Source organism: Bos indicus x Bos taurus, chromosome 7, assembly GCF_003369695.1.
Source record: "Bos indicus x Bos taurus breed Angus x Brahman F1 hybrid chromosome 7, Bos_hybrid_MaternalHap_v2.0, whole genome shotgun sequence".
Classification (NCBI taxonomy): domain Eukaryota; kingdom Metazoa; phylum Chordata; class Mammalia; order Artiodactyla; family Bovidae; genus Bos; species Bos indicus x Bos taurus.
The window spans coordinates 44,655,106-44,678,394 of NC_040082.1; the positions used below are offsets into that span (position 1 = coordinate 44,655,106).

Below are 23,289 nucleotides of genomic sequence, written 5' to 3' on the forward strand. Positions count from 1 at the left end.
AGAATACCAGCATGGACACCCCTTCCCTTCTCCAGGGAATCTTCTCAACCCAGGGATCAAACTCAGGTCTTCCGCATTGCAGGCGGATTCTTTACCAGCTGAGCCATAGGGGAAGCCCAAGAATGCTGGAGTGGATAGCCTGTCCTTTCTCCAGGGGATCTTCCTGACCCAGGAATCGAACTGGGGTCTCCAGCACTGCAGGTGGATTCTTTACCAGCTGAACTACCAGGGAAGCAACAGAAGTCACAGAGCTGAAGAATTACTGCACTGAAAAATACACTTGAGGAATATCAACAACAAACTCAATGAAGCAGAAGAAAGAATCTGTCAACTTGAAGAAAAGGCAGTAGAACTCACCCAAGCACAGCAACAAAAGGAAAAAGAATAAACTTCCAACCAAGAATACTCTATCTGGCGAAGTTACCATTCAGAATTGAAGGAAAGACACCAGAAAACGGGGATAGCAGGAACCTACCTCAACATAATAAAGGCCATATACGACAAACTCCAAGCAAACATTTTTCTTAATGGTGAAAAACTGAAACTATTTCCTCTAAGATCAGGAACAAGACAAAGGTGCTCACTCTCACCACTATTATTCAATATAGCTTCACAAGTTTTAGCCACAGCAATCAGAGAAGAAAAAGAAATTAAATGAATCCAGATTGGAAAAGAGGAAGCGAAACTCTCACTGTTTGCAGATGATATGATTCTACACATAGAAATGCCTAAAGGAGCCACCAGAAAATTACTAGAGCTGATCAATGAATTTACAGTAAAGTTGTAGGATACAAAATTAAGAGAGAAATCCCTTGCATTCCTATACACTAACAACAAATAGTCAGAAAAAGAAATTAAGGAAACAATCCCATTTGCCACTGAAACAAAAAGAACAAAATTCCAAGGAATAAACCTACCTAAGGAGACAAAAGACCTGTATGCAGAAAACTGTAAGACACTGATGAAAGAAATCAAATACGACACAGATGGAGAGACGTACCGTATCACTGGATTGGAAGAATCAATACTGTGCAAATGACTACACTACCCAAAGCAAGCTACAGATTCAACGCAATCCCTACCAAACTACCAACAGCATGTTTCAGAGAACTAGAACAAAAAATTTCACTATTTGTATGAAAACAAAAAGACTCCAAATACCCAAACAAACTAGACAAATAAGAAGGGAGCTGGAGGAATCAACCATCCTGATCTCAGACTATACTACAAAGCTATTGTCAGTCAAGACAGTATGGTATTGGCACAAAAACAGAAATACAGATCAACAGAACAAAATAGAAAGTCCAGAGATAAATACACATACCTATGGGTACCTTATCTTTGACTCGGGAGGCAAGAATATACAGTGGAGAAAAGAGAGCCTCTTCAATAAGTGGTGCTGGGAAAACTGGTCAACCTCATGTAGAAGAATGAAACTAGAACACTTCCTTACACCATACACAAAAATAAACTCAACCTGGATAAAAGACCTAAACGTAAGGCCAGACACTATAAAACTCTTAGAGGAAAACATAGGCAGTACACTCTTTGACATAAATCACAGCAATAACCTCTTTGACTCACCTCCCAGAGTAATGGAAATAAAAACAAAAATAAACAGTGGGACCTAATTAAGCTTAAAAGCTTCTGCACAGCAAAGCAAACTACAAACAAGACGAAAAGACAACCCTCAGAATGGGAGGAAATAAATGCCTGTGAAACAATTGAGCAAGGATTAATCTCCAAAATATATAAGCAGTTGATGCTGCTCAATACCAGAAAAACAAATAACCCAATCAAAAAATGGGTGTGAGAACTAAAGAGGCATTTCTCCAAAGAAGACATACAAATGGTCAACAAACACATGGAGAGATGTTCAACATCGTTCATTACTAGAGAAAAGGAAATGAGGTAACACATCACACCAGTCAGAATGGCCATCATCAAAAAATTTACAAACAATAAATGCTGGAGAAGGTGTGGAAAAAAAGGGAATCCTCTTGCACTGCTGGTGGGAATGTAAACTGATAGAGCCACTATGGAGAACAGTATGGAGATTCCTTAAAAACTATGAATAAAATTACCACATGACCCAGCAATCCCACTACTGGACATACACCATGAGGAAACCATAACTGAAAAAGACGCATGTAAGCCAATGTTCACTGTACCACTATTTACAATATCTAGGTTACAGAAGCAACCTAGATATCCATCGACAGATGAACGGATAAAGAGGTTGTGGTACATACATACAATGGAATATTATTCAGCCATAAAAAAGGAACACGGTTGAATCAGTTCTAATGAGGTAGATGAACACAGAACCTATTACACAGAGTGAAGAAAGTCAGAAAGAGAAAAATAAGTATCGTATGTTAACGCTACTAACGCTTTCTGGAATCTAGAAAAATGGTACTGATTAAGCTATTTTCAGGGCAGGAACAGAGATGCAAACATAGAGAATGGACTTTTGGACACAGGAGGAGAAGGTGAGGGTGGGACGAACTGAGAGAGTAGCAATGAAATATATACATTATCATATGTAGAAAAGCTAATGGAAAGTTGCTGCGTCACACAGGGAGCTCAACAAGGTCCTCTGACAACCTAGAGGGGTGGGATGGGGGTGGTGGGTGGTGAGGGAGTGGACATATGTATACTTATGACTGATTCACTTTGTTGTATGGCAGCAGCCAACACAATATTGTAAAGCAGCTGTCCTCCGATTAAAAGTAAAAGCAAAGAAAAAAACTGAAATACATATATGTAGACAATTGCTTCAAGAGAAAAAAAAAAGAACTGAAGGAGAGAGTTTTCTAGACAAGCAAAAGCTAAAGGGGTTCCTCATCACTAAACTGACTTTACAAGAAATAAGAAATGCTCAAGGAATTTCTTTAAGTGTGGACTACTATAACTTTAAAAGTATAAAGTTATTTAACCACTGGAAATTTGAACACTGGACATTCAATACTTTTAAATAAGATACACGGTGAAATATTTATTGATGAAATAATAAACTATCTGGGATTTGTTTCAAAATATGATGGGGGAAAGCAAGGGCCAAAGAAAAAACAAGAAAGGCCATGAGTTAATAGTGCTGGAGTTGGATGATGGGTTCATGTGGGATCACCATATTGTCTACTTTTCCTTGCATCTGGATATATTCAAATAACAACAAACTTTGGTGCTTCCCTGCTGCTCAGAATATAGTCCAAGCTCCTTAATAAGACATAGAAGGCCTCTCATACTCTAACCCCAAGCTGACCATCGTAGCTTATTTACCTTAAGGCACAGACATTCATTGTTCCCTGTACAAGCCACATACTTTTATATCTTTACACTTTTGCTCACATTGTTCTCTCTTCCTTATCTCCTGAATGAAATGCATGTCCTGTTTTAAGTCCCAGCTCAAATGTCACCTCAATGTGAAGCATTGAGCACCTCAACGTGAACCTGATTCCTTGTTTGAGACAACCAAACCGCCGCCCCCCCCCCCTTAATATTAATACTTGTTCTTGCCAGCTGTACAACAATGAGTTGGACTACTCCTGAACTATTAATAAGATGACTGCAAAACAATGAGTTCCTGCAGTAAGTGTATCAATTTAAGCATCTCAAGGGCACGTCTGACATCCTTTGTATTTCAGCACCAAGGACAGTATCTGGCACATTCATACTGAGTGAAAATTAATCTACACTTAAATATTCAAAGTTGTTGTACACTGGCAGACTCTCACACAATATATGCAATTAGATTACACACTTGGTAAAGTCTTTGCTTTTAATTCTCAAACCATTCAGGCTAAAGAATTTTAAAAATGTATTCTTCTAGTGGCTCATTTCTCCTACTCTACCTCAAGTTCACTGATCAGTGCCATCGACCCTAACAAAATCTGTACCTTTGCCATCCACCTTTAGGTTCCACTATTTTAACTGAAAAGCACAAAACTAGGACACATGACGTTAGAGGACAGAATTTTCTAATAAAATTATAAGCCAGGTGATGAGGGCAGACTATAGAATCCAGCAGACCTGGATCTAAATCCTACCTCTAATCCTAGGTGAATGGCCTTGGGGAAGTGACATAACTTTCGAGGCCTCCGTTTTCTCATCAGTAAATGAGTAATAATCATCATCTCATAGGCTTTGTTTTGGCTGCACTGTGCAGCATGTGGCATCTTAGTTCCCCAACCAGGTGTTGAACCCACAGCCCCTGCAGTGGAAGCACAGAGTCTTAACTACTGGACTGCCAGGGAAGTCCCCCCTCATAGGCTTCCTGAAATGGAAAGTCGCTCAGTCATGTCCAACTCTTTGCAATCCCATTGACTGTACAGTCCATGGAACTATCCTGGCCAGAATACTGGAGTGGGTAGCCTATTCCCTTCTCCAGGGGATCTTCCCAACCCTGGGATTGAACTCAGGTCTCCCACACAGCAGGCAGATTCTTTACCAGCTGAGTCACAAGGGAAGCCCAAGAATACTGGAGTGGGTAGCCTATCCCTTTTCCATGGGATCCTCCTGATCTAGGAATCGAACCAAGGTCTCCTGCATTGCAGACAGATTCTGCACCAGCTGAGCTACCAGGGAAGCCCATAGGCTTCTTAAGGAGCTCAAATGAGATACTTTAAGTAAAATATTTAATCTGACACATTAATGAGGCTCAATAAATTTCAGATATTATTACTTTTAGAATGAGAAGAACAATACCTACTTCATTCTGTTGGCAGTAGATAAATAATTAACATACAACACCCCACAAAGTCTAGCACATGATATACACCAGTACCTAGTATTAATTTTTAATTAGGCCCTCTGAACAATTCATCTCTTCTGTTCTCAATAAGTAAATAAATAAACACTTTGGAGATTTAAAAAAAAAAAAACACTTTGAACTGCAAACTTCACATTACACAATTTCAAACCTCCTCTCATGTTTATAATCATGGTCAAATTTGTTTCTATGAAGCTGTGATTCATGAGCCCTAAGTTAGGCAATTTTTTTTATCTATGAGAAGAGGAATTGGTGTACTTCATCTCCAGGGTATCTCTGAACCTTAATCTTCTCTAATCTCATGCCTAACAGCAGGATTTCAGAAATATGAATGGCTTGGCTTCTATTTAAAAAACAAACAAAACTGAAAGGCAACCAGGATCACCTTTTATCACTTTGAAATTCATACATCACTACTGATATTTACTCTATCTTTTCATTTACTAGGAAACCCACATCCCTTTACCTTCACTGTTATCTCTGTAACTTCAGTGAAGGAAGGTAGGCATGAACTACCAGTCTAGAGTGTTCATACACAAAACATACACACAGGTTCCCACAGTACAGTGAGACTGCCAGAACTCAAGCAGAAAGTGGATGGTATGCTGGAACTACCATATGAATTTCCCTACTCTCATCATTCTGGTGTTTTATACCTACCAGTACTGAAGGATTAAGTTTAAGTAGCACTTTTCAAATCCTGCCCATAGTCATTTGGCATTGAAAAGTAGTTCAGCATTGAAAAGTAGCAGATCCAAGCCAAATTTTAGGATTAAGAGTTAAATCAAATAAGAGTATCTGAAACTTTATAAAGTCACAATTTGACAGAATGAATACTTCCTCTTTGTTACTCAAAGTTTATTTAGAAATTTAATACAAGGTATACCTAAGTCCCAAGTGAAGATAATACTGGCCTCCAGCTCAATCTTAGGAGAATCACGTTATTAGATGCAACAAGGTAAAAAAAATTCTTTGTTCCAAATTTACTTTAGAGAACATCAAATTAATTCCACACTTGAGACTGAATAAAAGAACATACTCTCTCCTGACTCAATTAAAATCTAAAAGGGCTGAAGTGATATATATATATATATATATACACACATATATTCTCAGGCACGCCTGCATGCTAAGTCACTTCAGTCATGTCTCTTTGAGACCCTATGGACTGTAGCCCACCAGGCTCTTCAGTTCATGGGATTCTCCAGGCAAAAATACTGGAGTGGGTTCCCACGCCCGCCTCCAGGGGATCTTCCTGACCCAGGGATCCAATCTGCATCTCCTGCGTTACAGGCAGTTTCTTTACTGCTGAGCAACTGGGGAAGCCCTGTATATTCTCATAACTCAATATAATTTTACTGTGTGAAAATCAAGGACAAGCAATCAAGGAAACAGGAATTTAGCAACAAAAAAAAGTGAAACCAACGTTGGGCTTGGTATCTTCATATCTTCAAACTTCATATCTCTTCCTTGCTAATTAAACCTCCAGTATCTCCTCCCTCATCCTTGGTCTCAGCTGATAACTGTGCTTCTTCACTGAGATAAACAATCAGAAGAGAACATCTACAAGCTCCCACCACCTAATCTACATACGTACCAGCATCCGTATCCATACACACTTACGACTATACCTTCACTTACTACTATAATTCAAGTCTATGCACTAACCAGGAGCAATATCATCCCCTGCTCCCTAGATCCCATTCCTTCTCACCTACTCAAGAGCACTGCTCCCACAATTCTTTCTTCCCCCTTTAAATCATCAATTTTTCTTCTCTATTGGAACATTCCCATCAGCAAACAAATATATTCTAGTATCTATCAAAACAAACTGTCCCCAACCAACTTCCTCGAACTACTCAAGCAAAACTCCTTGAATGAGTTACCTAAATTCCTTGTCTCTCATTCCAGCCCTACCATTCACCCTTAATCACCCTCTCTCCAATCGTGACACCAACACTGCTTTATTAAAGTCATTGAAGATATCTGTGTTGTAAAACCCAGTGGACAACTCTCACCCAGAATGATTTAAGTATCTCTGGTAAAAGGGATCTGACTACTCAACGATTCCAACTCTGGGGGGGGGGGGGGGGGGGGGGAGTGGTTCCTCACACCACCACCAAGCAACACTCACATCAGTTGGGAGTCCTACAATTCAATTCTGACACCCTCTACCTGGGGATAGCAGATTAAGGCCTTCTCCCATAAAACCACCATCCACTTCAGATACCAATTACAAGCCCAAGTTGCTACCTGTGCTTCTGACCAACTGCCTATATAAATCAAAAGGTTCTCATGACCCCCTTTTTGGGTTTGCTAAAGCAGCTTATAAGATTCAGGAAACCTACTTAATCACTAGATTACTGACTTTTTACAAAAGATTGAACCCCCTTTTGTCTTCTTATGGAGGCCTCATTACATAGGCAGGATTAACTCATTCACTGGCCATTGGTAACTGATTCAACCTCCACTCCTTCCCCCATCCCTGGATACCAGGAAGTGGTACAACTGAAAGTCCCACCCCTCCATTCATGCTTGATTCCCCTGGCAACCACCACCCCGTCTTCAGTGCCTTCCCAAACTCACCTCATTAATAAAAACCCTGTGGAAAGGGGCTTGTCAGGAATAACAAGAGACCCATTTCACTTTATGCCTCTGAAGTCATAAACTGAGACGAAACACCAAAGATGATGACAAAAGAAGCTCCCAAATCTATGGCTCAGGAAATTCCAAAGGTTTTGGGAGCTATAAGCCAGAACCATGGACAAGCCTCAAATAATGGTCAATTTTTCTTTTTTCAAAAGTAAATGCAAGCACACACTTGACTTCTATTTGACTCCTTTTAACTAAAACATTAAAATGCTGCTGCTGCTGCTAAGTCGCTTCAGTCGTGTCCAACTCTGTGCGACCCGATAAGACGGCAGCCCACCAGGCTCCCCCGTCCCTGGGATTCTCCAGGCAAGAACACCGGAGTGGGTTGCCATTTCCTTCTCCAATGCATGAAAGTGAAAAGTGAAAGTGAAGTCGCTCAGTCGTGTCCAGCTCTTCTCGACCGCATGGACTGCAGCCCACCAGGCTCCTCCGTCCATGGGATTTTCCAGGCAAGAGTACTGGAGTGGGGTGCCATTGCCTTCTCCGAAATAAAAGGTAATTAAACTGTACCATTTCAATCATAGTTTGTGGTTCATGGGACCTTTGTCACTTTTCGGAAACACAACCTGAATTGATTAGGAGTAAGTACCATAGTGTATACAATTCACTTTCAAACGATTGAGGGGAAAAAAAGCATATATATTTATAGAGAGCTAAAATTATGAGTTCAGCTGATGAGTACAGCTGAAGGACATTGTAATATTCTTTTAACTTTCCTATAGAATTGAAATTTTTCAAAATTGAGGGAAATATTTCATCCATTAGCACAAGGGCCACTGCCCATACCACCAATCATCACTGTGTAGTTACATACATAATTGTGTACCATTATTGTGCTTTTGTTTGGTTATCATGTCCCAATGCAAAGATTCCTACACTAAGGATGAGGAAATTACAAGTCAAACTATGAATACTATATGCATTTTTCTGGGAACATGTTTTGTGGCTTTCATCAGACTCTCAAAGAAGCCTGTGACTCAAATTTAAGAATCACTGACCTAAAGGGCAAGGAATCGCAACTCCCTCAGGTCATAGGTTAAGATTAATTAAAAGAGCACAAGTCGACATGGTAGCCATATCTGCTGGTCATAGCTATCAGAACACTGACAGCATAGATACATTAAAAATGAGAGATAATTTCTCTAGGTAAAGGTGCACTTGAAAACATGTGCGTTATTTTCAAATATCTTTTGATATTGATTTCTAACATAATTCCACAGTGATGAGAACAGACTCTGTATGATTTCAACACCTTTAGACCATAAAATATTTGCACCTTGTTTTATGTCCCTGAATATGATCCAGTGTCTCCTAGTCTATGGGAACTTAATAGAATTTTTATCCTACTGTTGTGTGAAAATTATATAAGTCTTAATTACATTGAATTGATTTATGGTTCTTTTCAGGTCTACTATATCCTTCTACTTTTCTGTATATTCATTCTATTAATTTTTGAGCATTTAATATTGAAGCTCCAAGTAAAACTGTTAATTTATCTACTTAAAAAATAACTGTAATAAATAGTGGAACTATAGGCAACTCTGTTCTGTATTTTCCAAGTCTCCTGTAAATGTGTTATCATACTTTAATAATTAAAAAAATAAAAAAGAGGGGAAAAAAAGAATTAAAAAAAAAAAGTAGGGCTGATGGATGAAGTAGATAACCTCATCTAAGAGTGTTGAGTACCCACTGATTGATTCTAGCATTAAATATGATTCCTCTCAAACAACTTCACAGCAGTATCATCTCCAACACATTTTCACAGTGCCATGCACTATAAGACACTTTACGTATTAAGTCTCTTAATTCTCACAACCATCCTTGAAGTTAAATATTATCCTCATTCTTTGATATGAGGAAAAACTGAAACTGAATCTCAGAGAAGTTAAGCAAATGACCCGAGGCTATAGCACTTGTGCCTGACAGAACCTGATATCCAGTTCTATCGCCTGAAGTCCAGTGTTTCTCAAATCTGTCACAATGCATCATTCTTCCACCAAATTGCTGATTCATAGTATTTCCAACTTGATTTTCTTGTGGAGAATTTTAACATATGTACACCTTAGTAATTAGTGCCTTCAAACTTTTACACCGGCTCTTCTATTTTTAAAACACCAAACCATACTCTTCACTCTTTAAATTTTAACGTCACTTCTTCCAGAAGGACTCCCCTGATAAACCCCTTAGGGGCTCATCACTCTTGTCCCTCCCATGTGTGATACAGCACTATTTTAAGCCAGAGAATTTTTTGTTTAGATCCTAGATTTGCCATGTAACCTTCAGTAAGTCACAAAATTTCCCAAATGCATGCATCACTAAAATGGGAGACTTAAAATTTAAAGGCTGGAAATTGTCCATCTGCTACCAAATACAACCTATAGAAAAGTATTTGATGAGCAACATTTTTAAATCCAGTTCAGAGTCTTTACAGGAGGAAATGCACTCAACTGACTGCCACCAGCCCTACCACTCTTTACAACCACGTCTCTATAGTTCATTTCTATTATCTGTCTGGCATTTGGTATGCAATGGGGTTTCCAACCACTGGATTATTATCAGTTATACCTTTTCTATTTCGTTTCCATGTGGTCATTTCCCCACTATAAAGTCCAAAATGCAGATTCCTAAATTATGTGACTTCAAAACTAGAAAGAGTTACCTAGCAAAATCCAACCTTCCTGTATCACACAGATGAAAAGACTGAAGCCAAAGTGCTTTAGTTACTTGCTCAGAGGTTCCCAATACAAGTCAATGTGGGACAATTTAAATCAATCAGAATAAACAGAACATTCACTTTGTGCAAGACCCTACCCTGGAGCTACAAAGTGAAACAAGAACCGTCCCTAACTGTCCAGGATATACAAGGTAGGAAAGGACAAAGATATATATATATGAAGCCATTATTTAAGAAACACATGCTAAAATAAAGAAGAAACTGATTTCATTTTTTTTTAATATTTATTTTTTATTTATTTGGCTGCACTGGGTCTTAGTTGCAGCATGTGGGATATTCATTGCAGCACGCGAGATCTTTTAGTTTTGACATGTGGGACCTAGTTCCCTGACCAGGAATCGAACCTGGGTCCCCTGCAATGGGAGCGTGGATTCTTAACTGCTAGGCCACCAAGAAACTCCCCATTTCTTTCATTTTTAGTGAGATCATGAAAGGGAAACATTTAAACAGGGATTTGAATAATGAACACTGCTGGATTGTTTTGTTTTGTTTTGAAGATTTTCCCATTGCCTTTACTAACAGAAAAACGTATCTTCACATTTGTTCTCAATCTGACCAACTGGAGCAGCACCCTTTCTCCCAGAGAAGTGCATTGTCAGAAGAAATGGAGAAGGGCTTTGAGGGCTGCCGTTACTAACAGAAAGTGAGGGCACAGCATGAAAAAGCCAAGAAATATGTAAAGGCACAGCATAAACAGAAAAAGTAAGTAAATCAGTATGACTGAGGGTAGAGTGATGGAAGATAATCTACAAAATCAAATGAAGACAAATCCTGAAGTACCAGTACTTCTTTTTTTCTTCTTTAGCCACCTCTTCATCCCTTAAGCAAAGAACCTAAAGCAAAGCTAGATATAATAGGAACTCAATAATAGTTTATAATGATAAAAACACTAACGGCAGCTAAGATTTAGGGTGGGATTATTATACGTCATGCACTGCATAAAACACTTTATAAACATTATTTCATTTAATCCTAATTTTAAAATCTATTAAAAAGGCATTAATAATCCTCTCATATCACAGAACTGAAGCTTAGGAAAAATAAGTTAACTTTTCCAAAATCAAACAGTTAAAATGTGGATTCACAACTTATCAGATGTCTCCAAAACCTATGAATTAAACCAAAATGTTAACAAATACATCAATCAGAAATTTTACAATCAGATTATCAACCTCCACATAGCAATAGCTGTACTAAATTAGAAGGAAATGAGAAGCGGGCAGAGAAAGCCTCTTACCAGTACTGACTAAAGTTCATTCCCTAACCTTAACAGCAGCAGCAACCTTAAGGAACGCTTTGTCTTGAGGTGAAAGAATCCTCTAGAAAATACAGTATAAAGCTTCAAAATTCTGTAACTCTGGGACCTTGGGCACAGGTCCCTATTTTACACTGGGGGGCTTCAATTTCCTCGTCTGAAAAAATGGGTATAGCAGTACCTACACTATGTAGGACGCTGTAAGAATGAGATAATGCGAATAGATTTTAACACATCAGACACGATGTAAACTGCAGCTGTCTACAATACAATCACTGCCCGTATAGGCAGATAGATAACTAGAATAGTATGCTCCCAACTTGGTGGGAGAATCTAGGAAGTGTCCAGAAAAGGCATTTAAAACGTCCCTTCGGTCACTGATAATCCTGGTCCCCGCAGGGGTATGCAGTACGGGGGTAATAAAAAACGGGGTGGCAAAGCTGAGATTCTGGTGTACCGTTCGCCAGCCTCAGGGCATAAAGCAGAGCCTGGCACTTAAGCTCTCAGAGGATGAGATGGTTGGATGGCATCACAGACTCAATGGACATGAGTTTGAGTAAGCTCCGGGAGTTGGTGATAAACAGGCGTGCTGCAGTCCACGGGGTCGCAAAGAGTCGGACAGGACTGAGCGACTGAACTGAACTGGACTGAGGCTGGGACCCTTCCGCAACTCCGAGGCGACAGACTTACCCCAAGGCCAGCTTCCCCCTGAGATTCTGCACCCATAACGCACCTGCAATATCAACACAAGTCGTTAATTCAAATTCCCACTTCACTCCTTTCTTCCACCACTTAACGATCAAGAAATCTTACCCAAACGTTCCAGTATAACCGCCGCCATCTTTCTCCCTCCGTCTACGGAAGCCTCTGAGTTCAGAACGCCGTGTGCGCAAAACGCATGCGCAACTCCCGGGGTTTTGTTGGGTTTTTTTTTTTTTTTTTTTTTTTTTGTCCCCTCCCCCACCCCCGCTTCTTATCGCGATACCCAGCCGCACCTGCTTTGGTGGTGCTGTCTTGGAAACCGTCAACAACAGGCTGGTGCTTAAGGCGGAGTCCCGTCAGCCTTGCTTCGGAATGGATTACTCAATAAGGGCCAAACTCGAGCGAGTTTCCGAAAATTTGTCGGGATCCAGAAAAACTGCGAAGCCTCAGTTCAGTTCAGTTCAGTCGCTCAGTCGTGTCCGACTCTTTGCGACCCCATGAATCGCAGCACGCCAAGCCTCCCTGTCCATCACCAACTCCCGGAGTTCACTGAGACGCACGTCCATCGAGTCAGTGATGCCATCCAGCCATCTCATCCTCTGGCGTCTCCTTCTCCTCTTGCCCCCAATCCCTCCCAGCATCAGAGTCTTTTCTAAGGAGTCAACTCTTCGCATGAGGTGGCCAAAGTACTGGAGTTACAGCTTTAGCATCATTCCTCCCAAAGAAATCCCAGGGCTGATCTCCTTCAGAATGGACTGGTTGGATCTCCTTGCAGTCCAAGGGACCCTCAAGAGTCTTCTCCAACACCACAGTTCAAAAGCATCAATTCTTCGGCGCTCAGCCTTCTTCACAGTTCAACTCTCACATCTATATGTGACCACAGGAAAAACCATAGCCTGACTAGACGAACCTTTGTTGGCAAAGTAATGTCTCTGCTTTTGAATATGCTATCTAGGTTGGTCATAACTTTCCTTCCAAGGAGTAAGCGTCACAAATGGTCTAAAAGGATTAGGAAAACAGACCGTGAACCAAGCCAACCAACCTGGGAGGACTTCAGTTTTCTCAAAACAAAAATAAGTATCACTAGGGCACAGGCTTGTAAAGACCACTAGACATTGTATGAAAGTTCTTTTAAAGAACTCAAAGTATCAAGATGCTAGTCACTCAGTGGTATCTGACTCTTTGCGACCCCATGGACTGTAGCCTGCCAGGTTCCCCTGTCCATGGAATTCTCCAGGCAAGAACACTGGAGTGGGCTGCCATTCCCTTCTCCATGGGGTCTTCTAAACCCAGGGATCGAACCCAGGTCTCCTGCATTGCAGACAAATTCTTTACTGTCTGAGCCACCAGGGAAGCCCACTATGTATAAAATAAGCCACAAGGATATATTGTACAGCACAGGCAATATGGCCAATATTTTATAATAACTTTCAGTTCAGTTCAGTCGTGTCTGACTCTTTGCGACCCCATGGACTGCAGCAGGCCAGGCCTCCCTGTTCATCACCAACTCCTGGAGTTTACTCAAACTCATGTCCATTGAGTCAGTGATGCCATCCAACCATCGCATTATCTCATCCTCTGTCAGCTGTCCCTTTCTCCTCCCGCCTTCAATCTTTCCCAGCATCAGGGTCTTTTCCAAGGAGTCAGCTCTTCACATCAGGTGGCCAAAATATTGGAATTTCAGCTTCAGCATCAGTCCTTCCAATAAATATTTAGGACTGATTTCCTTTAGGATGGACTGGTTGGATCTCCTTGCAGTCCAAGGGACTCTCAAGAGTCTTCTCCAACACCACAGTTCAAAAGCATCAATTCTTCGGCGCTCAGCTTTCTTTATAGTCCAACTCTCACATCCATAGGTGACTACTGGAAAAACCACAGCTTTCACTAGATGGACTTTGTTAGCAAATTAATGTCTCTGCTTTTCAATATGCTGTCTAGGTTGGTCATGACTTTTCTTCCAAGGAGTAAGCATCTTTTAATTTCATGGCTGCAGTGAAAAAAATAAAATAAAAGTCTGCAAAAAAAAAAAAAGTCTGCCACTGTTTCCACTGTTTCTCCATCTCTTTGCCATGAAGTGATGGGACCAGATGCCATGATCTTAGTTTTCTGAATGTTGAGCTTTAGGCCAACTTTTTCACTCTCCTCTTTCACTTTCATCAAGAGACTCTACTGTTCTTCTTCACTTTCTGCCACAAGGGTTGTGTCATCTGCATATCTGAGGTTATTGATATTTCTCCCAGCAATCTTGATTCCAGCTTGTGCTTCATCCAGCCCAGTGTTTCTCATGATGTACTCTGCATAGAAGTTCAATAAGCAGGGAGACAATGTACAGCCTTGACGTACTCCTTTTCCTATTTGGAACCAGTCTGTTGTTCCATGTCCAGTTCTAACTGTTGCTTCCTGACCTGCATATAGGTTTCTCAAGAAGCAGGTCAGGTGGTCTGGTATTCCCATCTCTTGAAGAATTTTCCACAGTTTATTGTGATCCACACAGTCAAAGGCTTTGGCATAGTCAATAAAGCAGAAATAGATGCTTTTCTGGAACTCTCTTGCTTTTTCGATAATCCAGCAGATGTTGGCAATTTGATCTCTGTTCCCCTTTTCTAAAACCAGATTGAACATCTGGAAGTTCACAGTTCACATATTGTTGAAGCCTGGCTTAGAGAATTTTGAACATTACTAGCATGTGAGATGAGTACAATTGTGCAGCAGTTTGAGCATTCTTTAGCATTGCCTTTCTTAGGGATTGGAATGAAAACTGACCTTTTCCAGTCCTGTGGCCACTGCTGAGTTTTCCAAATTTGCTGGCATATTGAGTGCAACACTTCCACAGGATCATCTTTTAGGATTTGAAATAGCTCAACTGGAATTCCCTCACCTCCACTAGCTTTGTTCGTAGTGATGCTTCCTAAGCCCCACTTGACTTCACATTCCAGGATGTCTGGCTCTAGGTCAGTGATCACATGATCATGATTATCTGGGTCGTGAAGATCATGGAGTTAATCTTCAAAAATTGTTAACCACTGTTATACACTTGAAAATACTATTGTAAATCCACTACACTTCAATAAATAAATAAAAAGAAGGAACAAACGGTTCAAATACTAAGTATGATGCTAATCTTCAGGTTTACCTCCAAGAGTTAAGAGTTGATGTTCAGCAGGCACTAGCTACTATACATAGCCAGCAGGCACTTCACTAAATCTCATGTACTCCTCACAGCTAGATCCAACCCAACAAGATCTGGATCATGATCTTACTTCTTCAGCTGAGAAAAAAGATTTATGACAGGTTAAAGTCCCTGAGATAATAACTGGTAAAAACAGTGGTCAACCTAGGGAAAAAGATTTATAATAGGTTAAAGTCTCTCACATAATAACTGGCAAAAACAGGGGTCAATCGAGGGGGAAAAGATTTATGATAGGCCAAAATCTCTCAGATAATAACTGGTAAAAACAACAGTGGCTAAAAACCATCTAGGCTTCAGTGCCACCAAAGTTTAGTGTTCCTTCCCACATCCAAATAAGTAAGTTATATATATACATATAAAATTTCTCTTCAGTAGCATAGATAGTTCAGGTTTCCTTTGCTACATATTCAAGAGTTGAAGATACCCAATGCAAACAAGCAATACAAAGAAGAATAAGTGCATAAACGGAGCATTTTAGGCTGTTTGAGGTGGAAGGAAACTGGTTCTTTTTTCTCCACAGCATTTAACACTGTTCCTTCATAGAGTTGGTACTTAATCACATCAAAAGAGGGTTACTCTATTCTGCTTCTCCTTGAGTATCAAAACCCAGAGCTAGAATTTCCACCCAGTTACAAAAACCCTTGTTTTTGATTTCTGATTAGAATTTTTACCTTTTTCTTAGTTGGCTTTTTGTAGATACTTTTAAAGCATCTCCAGAGCTAGCACGGCAGAGAATAAACTAGCAGGGCGGGGAGGTGACTCCATCAGTCTAACCTCTTAATTAACTTTCTTTGCTGTCGTTAATGAGAATACCTAACCTCTGGGCTGGGCTTCCTCGGTGGCTCAGACGGTAAAGAATCCGCCTGCAAAGGAGAAACCTGGGTTGGATTCCTGAGTTGGGAAGATCCCCTGGAGGGGGGCTTGACAACTCACTCCAGTATTCTTGCCTGGAGATTTCCATGGACAGAGGAGCCTGGCGGGCTGCACACTCCACGGGGTTGCAAGGAGTCGGACACGACTGAGCGACTAAGCACACAGCACAACCTCTGGCTAACTAGGCTCCAGCCGTACCAGACCCTCCAGGAAGAGCTGGGAAGCCGACGGCAACCCGGGGCCCCGCCTCTCCCAGGTTCGAGGCGGCAGGAGTCGAGCGCGCCGTGAGGTCTGGACCTTCGCGCGCGCCGTAGCGGCGGGCTCCGAGTTAACCCCGCCCCCTCCCCGGATCCAGCGTGGGGCTACGAACGGTCTGCCCCAGTGGTTGCTTCCTTCACCCCTGGTTGCCGGTGATTATGGGACAGGAACCGCGCACGTTGCCGCCCTCCCCTAACTGGTACTGCTCCCGATGCAGCGATGCCGTGCCCGGGGGCCTCTTCGGCTTCGCGGCGCGGACTTCGGTCTTCCTTGTCCGCGTGGGCCCGGGCGCGGACGCGATCCCAGGGACGCCCCCATTTCGAGGTAAGTCCCCACCTCTTGACCCCAACCTACCTGCACTAACTGCGTTCCCCGAGGGCGCCAGGAGGGCGTATCTAGCCACCCCACCCCGCCATAGATGGGGAAACTGAGGCTCGGGCAGAGAGAAGGGTCTGTTCGTAGTTGTCTAAACTGAGTTGTGTCCGGGTCTCCAAGGCTGAGCTCTACACCACGCTGTGGCTGAGCGGTCCCGCCTCCTGGCTCTCTCAGCGTGCATCCGCTAACTAAAAAGTTATCCGTGTGTCTTTCCAGGTATTTATAACGCCTAGGCCTTGCTTTCTACAGCTCCAGGCCCTAAGCGAGATTCTGCAAATATATGATACTCACTTCTGTAAGATAAATGACTTGAGCCGAATGCTTCCAGGCTCCAGCTAGGTTTTGGTTATGCCTTGGGATACGGCAAGCCAGATACTTCCTAAAGACTTATAGCCAGATCTAAATACAAATCCTTTTTACATTCATTGGAGCTGCTCCTCAGCCTGAGAACTAGGCACATCAAGCGATATGAACGTATTTTACAGTTAAAAAAACTGAGTCCCAAGGAGATAAAACGACTTGTCTGAAGTCAGATGGCAAAGCCAATATCTGCACTTGAGGTTTCTAATTGTGGGTTTCTGGATATTTTTGTTATTCCATGGAATAAGTGAGGCCGCAGTCACCAACAACAGTAAAGATGCTGGCAGGAATCTTAGGTAGCTCTTTAACCTGCAGCCTGGTTTTGCTTGAAGTCATAGGCGAGTTGGTGGGACACACGGAAAAGGTGTCTGGCTTCACGTTTTGTCATCACCCGGGTCAATACAACCTCTGCGCCACCAGCTCCGATGATGGGACTGTGAAAATCTGGGATGTAGGGACAAAAACAGTTGTGACGGAACATGCACTCCATCAGGTACCATGACTTACTGGTTTCTCAGACTATGAATATGTATCTGTGTCAGAGTTCTCCTGCTTCAAGTATAGTTTTGCTAGCTCCTCTGTGCTAAGTTAACTTTTATAATTTTAAAAATATAGAAACATTATTATAAATATATATTAAACATTAAATATATAATAAAATTGATATAATATATAGATAAGGTAACTTTTATAATTGTGTTTGTTCATTAGATCAGAAGGTATATATTGTAAAGGTACTTCAAAAATTTTTTGGAAGGAAATACGTATAAATCAGAGGTCAACAAACTGCACTGCTGCCTGCTTTTGCAAATTGTTTCACTGGGATGCAGTCACAGCCGTTCATTTTAGTATTGCCTACAATTTTAACTCCTGCCACTTGCAGGCTACAATGGCAGGATTGAGAGTTAAAACAGAGACAGTATGGCCCACACAATCTAACATATTTACTCTCTGGCTCTTTACACGAAAAAGACTCCTGATATAAACTGTGAGTGAAACTTATTTTGAAACTAGATGGTTAATTGATATACCTGCCTAGAAAATAGAGAAAAGAACTCAGTTAATCTTAGGAAGAATTTTGCATTAATCTACAAAGGAAGAAAAAAATTTAATCATTCTTAGCCTGAATTCTCCTATCATTTGATTATAATATAATATTGCTATATGGGTGGTCCTAACAGTATTTATTAAGTACCTATAATATGCCTAGCATTATACAGATTAAAAACTAAGTGAAAATTAAGCAATAACAAATGAGAAGCAAATATATCTTTCCTTTGTTTTAAAGCATACAATATCAGCATTGCATTGGTCTCCTCGAGTAAAGGATCTGATAGTATCTGGAGATGAAAAAGGAGTAGTTTTCTGTTACTGGCTTAACAGAAATGACAGCCAGCACCTCTTTATAGAACCTAGGACAATTTTCTGTCTTACTTGCTCGCCTCATCATGAAGATTTAGTAGCCATTGGGTGAGTACTGTGCCATCTGCACTAATAATTTATTTTTGTGATATTATTTTGTATTTTCTTTACCTTCTCCTATCCCTTTATTCCTCACAGGAAACAATTTACAGGTATTAACCACTCTCCCTGCACCCCTAGTATCATTATTCCTGTGACCTTCAGCTCCTCACTGTATTTTTGTTTCCCTGGTTTCTGTGATACTGTACTTTCCTTATTCTTCATACCTGACTTCTTCAGTGAATCTCCAAATGTCAGAAATGTCCTCTTTCACCTTTTACTCCTCTGTACTTACCCTTGGTTTTATTAATAACATTTATTCCCATAGGCTCAAATGACTCAGCTCTGCTCTGATTCTCAGCTCTTCCACTCAATTGGGAAAGCAGTGTGGCATTGGGATCCGTCTCCCCTGTGATCATCAAGGTTGTCTTCACATGAGCTGCCTCAGTAGGCAGTCCTCTCTCCCTTACTGCTCCATTTACTTCTCTCTCAAAGATGTCCATTCTGTCTAGTTTAAAGATGAGACATAAGCATAAGCATCTAAGAGGAGAAAGTCCAACAGGAGAGAATTCAAGACACTTGGAGGTGGGGTAGATAGATACACATGGAGACAACTTTTCCACAAACTCTGTTGCAACAGTGTGTATGTAGACATGAAGCCAGAGGAGGTATATGGAGGTCAAGGGAGCATTAAATGGAAAATAACAAAGGCATGTTTCTATGCTGATGGAAATGAGGCAGAAGAGGGGGAGTCTGTTGCAGGGGTGAACAGTGATGAATACAGGAGTGATAATGAGAAGTCAAGAGGGAATTAGCTCCAGACACAAGTAAAAGGAACCAGCTGAGAATGTGGAAATAGGTGTAAGTAGTTTCACAGATCTGCTTGGAAGAGAAGGGTGTTTCAATCTGATGGCTTCTGATTTTTTGTGAGGCACAAGTCAAGTTCAGAGTGGGGCAGGAGCTGGATGCAGGAAGAGGGTATGAAGAGTCATCTCAGAGAACAGGAAAATGAACTTTCTGATGGGAATTGCAGGTCCCGTGGTCCTGGTTGAGTGTCAAGCCGAGGATCATGATCGTGAATTTTAAGTAAACTACTCAAACTGATTGAGAAAGGAGGTGGTTGGATTCAATCAGGTTTGGGGTTTTGTGGAGTAAATACCCCTGAGAAAAAGGGGGAACAAAGGAGATAAGGATTTTATTTAAGGAGTGATTATAATGATGGATCATGAATCTGCTCTGCATGCAGGGATGAACAGGAAGACAGGTGTGCATGAGTAACACTGAAAATGGGAAGGGTCTGTGATCGGAGGTCTCCATGAAATGGGAGCGTTGTGGTGAGGGTCCAAGAGACAGAGCAGAAAGGGTGGTAGGCAGGGGTCAGAGAAGGGTAAATCAAACTGACCTTGAAAGATGAGCAGAAATTCACAAGAAGAGGTGAGTCTTTCAAACAGTCAAACAGGATTGAATCAAAATAATTTGTTTCTAAATGCTCTTCAAAACAGTGATTAGTCCCTGAAGTCTTGATTGAAATTACAAAATAGCTTGATCACATGTCTGTTGTTAGGTTACATAACTTGATGGTTTTCAAAGTCTGTATCTTCAAAGATTTGATATATTCTATGATTTTATTTTTTTTAATAAAGTTGTAATTGGGAAAAAATATTTTTTTAATAAAGAGAGAAATAGAGCTGTAGGATTATCTAGTGTATAGGAAAACAGGTATGCCCACTATGGAGACCAATTTTGCACCTTCTAGTAAAGCAAAAATGTGACTAACATTCTGGCAGTTCTGTTACTAGACATCAAACCTGAAACTGTCTTAAGTGTGTGATAAGATTATTAAGATTATTATATATTTTAAAATTTTATAGGCGCCGCGGGCACGTCGCCGCGCATCCTCGGTATTTAATGTGTCTGTGTTCTCCTGGCCCGGCCGAGCACGTGGGGGAGCGGTCAGAGCGCTGCACTGAGGGGCCGCGCGGTAGAGGCGGGGGCCGGGGGGCCGGGGGGCGGTGGCGGCGCGAAAGAAAAATTTAAAAAAAAAAAAAAAATTTTATAATAATAAGATTATTAATAGCATTTTATGTTTGTAACAGTAAAAAAAAAAAGTGAGAGCCTTTCAAAAGGAAAATGAGTAACTAAACTTGAAGTATATTCATACACTGGAATACTATGCAATAGTATAAATGACTGATCAGGGACTAGAGTTACATCCATGTCAACATGGATGACTCACAAAAAGAATGAGTGGAAAAAAGCAAGCTACAGAAAAATAAACAACATGTTACCATTTATATGAAGCTTTTAAATGTACAAAGTAATTTTGTATCTTATTTAGGAATATATATATATACAAAGGAAGTCTAGAACTGATGTAACACAAGATTCAGGAATAGCAGTTTACCTCTGTGGAAGACAGGGAGAAAATTTTGATTGGGATGAGATATACAGAGGATTTCAACTGTACTGCAAAGTTGTTTTTTTTTTCCTCCTTAAGCTAGAGAGTAGATATTTCTTTATTGTGTCTGAAATACTTCATCATTTAAAGAAAAAAACTATTAGAATTTCTCAATTTCTTCTAAATTAAAAAAAAATGAGTCTTGAAATACCCAGATCTACAGGTTAGAATTCTGCAGCTTTTGTTAGAAAAGTAAGATCACTTGTAAAAGTAAAAAGATATTTTTAGTGTATTAGGACAAATTCATTTCCAGTTAGGGGGATTGCTGGCCCCTTTCAGGACTACTTTTCTTTCACGTTTCCCTCGAGCACAAGCATGCTCTGCTGTCGACCTTCATGCTGGGCAACATGCATAGTATAACATAGTATCAGGAATTTGGCCATTTGATCAAAATATGAAATAAGTATACTTCGGAAAAAGGACACAACAAAAGTATTCCTGCTCTCTTTCCTCCCTCCCCTCAATGCACTTAACTTGTAGAAATGCACAATAACTCCTGAGCCAAAAGTTTCCTAGAAAGACAGTCTGTATTTTTTAGCAATATTTCTAACCTTGTTTTTTAGCTACAAGGATGGCATAGTGGTTATAATTGACATCAGCAAGAAAGGAGAAGTTATGCACAGGCTTCGAGGCCACGATGATGAGATCCATTCCATAGCCTGGTGTCCCCTGTCGGGTGAAGACTGTTTATCCATAAATCAAGAGGAAAATTCAGGTAGAGATGATTTAAGAGGGTTCAGTACTCTTTAGACCCAAAGAACCAAGTGGGTAGAATAGTGTCATTTGAATTACATTTAAAACTAGATTTTACAGATCAAATCTATGAAAATGATAGTTACAGGAACCCTTGCAAACTAGTTTTTTCTTTAATGAGTGCATTTTTAATGCAAATTAAAAACAAAATTACCATCTCTATCCTAGAAGAACCTGAAATGCCCAATGGGAAAGTTATAACACAAACTCCAGTAACAAAAGGCTGCTACTTAGCCACTGGGAGCAAAGACCAGACCATTCGGATCTGGAGCTGCTCTAGAGGCCGAGGTAAGACTAATATTTGACATTTCCCTTGTGATATAACTTCTATCAATCCAGTAAAAGCTTTTTTACTAAAAAAAAAAAAAAAAGCGTTTTTACTGTCTTATTATCCTGAGTGTGTGTCTTGACTGTCCATGGAACTTCTTTTAATCTGCAGGGGTGATGACTTTGAAACTGCCCTTTCTTAAAAGAAGAGGAGGGGGTGTAGACCCAACTGTTAAAGAGCGCCTTTGGTTGACACTCCATTGGCCCAAGGATCAGCCAACTCAGCTGGTATCCAGCTGTTTTGGGTAAGTTTTTTTTTTTTTTGGTCATGCTCTCTAACACATTTTGTTTTCCTCTCTGGTCTCAGGAATTCCTAGGCTTCTCTTTCTAGACACAGAAGATGTAGACAGCAGTGGCTAAGAAGCCCATTATATTAATATATAATAATGGCCCATTGTATTATGATGGGCCATTTGTAATGGAAAAGTCATGGAATTAATACCTGTGCTGTCTAAAAAGAGTTATGAAAAGATCAAATAAGTACAGCCTGCTTGTTAAGTGTGGACTCTGAAGTCAGGCAGATTTCAGAATCAGTCTATTACTTATCGGCTATTCATAAGCAAGATCCTTCACTTTTCTGAGCTTCAGTGACGTCACATGAATAAAGGGGCGGTTATAGTGTTTGCTTTCTCTTAGGATGATTATGACCATTCGTTAAGCAAAATTTATCGAGCACCTGTTTCTAGTTGCTTGCGATGACAAGTGAATTTAACAGACAAGGTCCCTGCTTTTAAATGAGGTAATACAGGTAGAGCATATAGGAATCTCCCAAAGTGTTAGTAGTGATGCTACTACCCACCCTGCTCCAAAGCAGACATATATCTTAAAGCCTTTGTGGTTATGCAAATTATGGTGGCATTTTATAATTAAAGCTATTAGGAAAATCTGTTCAGAAGGTAGTCTAGTACATTTGCATGGTTCAAAAAGAATGAAAGGATATAATAAAGCTCCTTTTTAAAAATTTTAGCCACACCATGTAGCTTGCAGGATCTCAGTTCCCTGACCAAATCAGGCAACTACAGCGAAAGCAGAGTCCTAACTACTAGACCACCAGCGAACTCCAGAGCTCCCTTTCCACCCATGTCTTCTCTGCTTGGTTCTCCTCACCATAGGCAATAAT

The 23,289-nt window shown here is 40.6% G+C and overlaps 2 protein-coding genes across 7 annotated transcripts in view; one reads left to right on the forward strand and one right to left on the reverse strand.

The window, feature by feature from the left end:
- The window catches only part of MRPL22 (mitochondrial ribosomal protein L22), a 38,399-nt gene extending 26,085 nt beyond the window's left edge, over positions 1-12,314 (reverse strand). Inside the window, exons 1-2 of one of the 3 annotated variants that reach the window (XM_027545857.1) lie at positions 12,226-12,312; positions 12,103-12,145 (exon numbers count right to left, since the gene is read on the reverse strand). In XM_027545857.1, coding sequence (XP_027401658.1) covers positions 12,103-12,145; positions 12,226-12,253 — 71 coding nt within the window. In that variant the 5' untranslated portion in view covers positions 12,254-12,312. Of the gene's footprint in view, positions 1-12,102; positions 12,146-12,225 lie in introns of all 3 variants that reach the window. The other 2 variants (XM_027545858.1, XM_027545860.1) reach the window with 2 other exon arrangements.
- A 4,199-nt stretch (positions 12,315-16,513) lies between these two features.
- The window catches only part of GEMIN5 (gem nuclear organelle associated protein 5), a 40,819-nt gene continuing 34,043 nt past the window's right edge, over positions 16,514-23,289 (forward strand). For 2 of the 4 annotated variants that reach the window (XM_027545861.1, XM_027545862.1), the window contains exons 1-6: positions 16,514-16,759; positions 17,503-17,663; positions 18,459-18,640; positions 21,653-21,804; positions 22,011-22,130; positions 22,282-22,414. In XM_027545861.1, the coding sequence (XP_027401662.1) occupies positions 16,594-16,759; positions 17,503-17,663; positions 18,459-18,640; positions 21,653-21,804; positions 22,011-22,130; positions 22,282-22,414 (914 nt within the window). In that variant the 5' untranslated portion in view covers positions 16,514-16,593. The remainder of the gene's footprint in view (positions 16,760-17,502; positions 17,664-18,458; positions 18,641-21,652; positions 21,805-22,010; positions 22,131-22,281; positions 22,415-23,289) is intronic. The other 2 variants (XM_027545864.1, XM_027545865.1) reach the window with 1 other exon arrangement.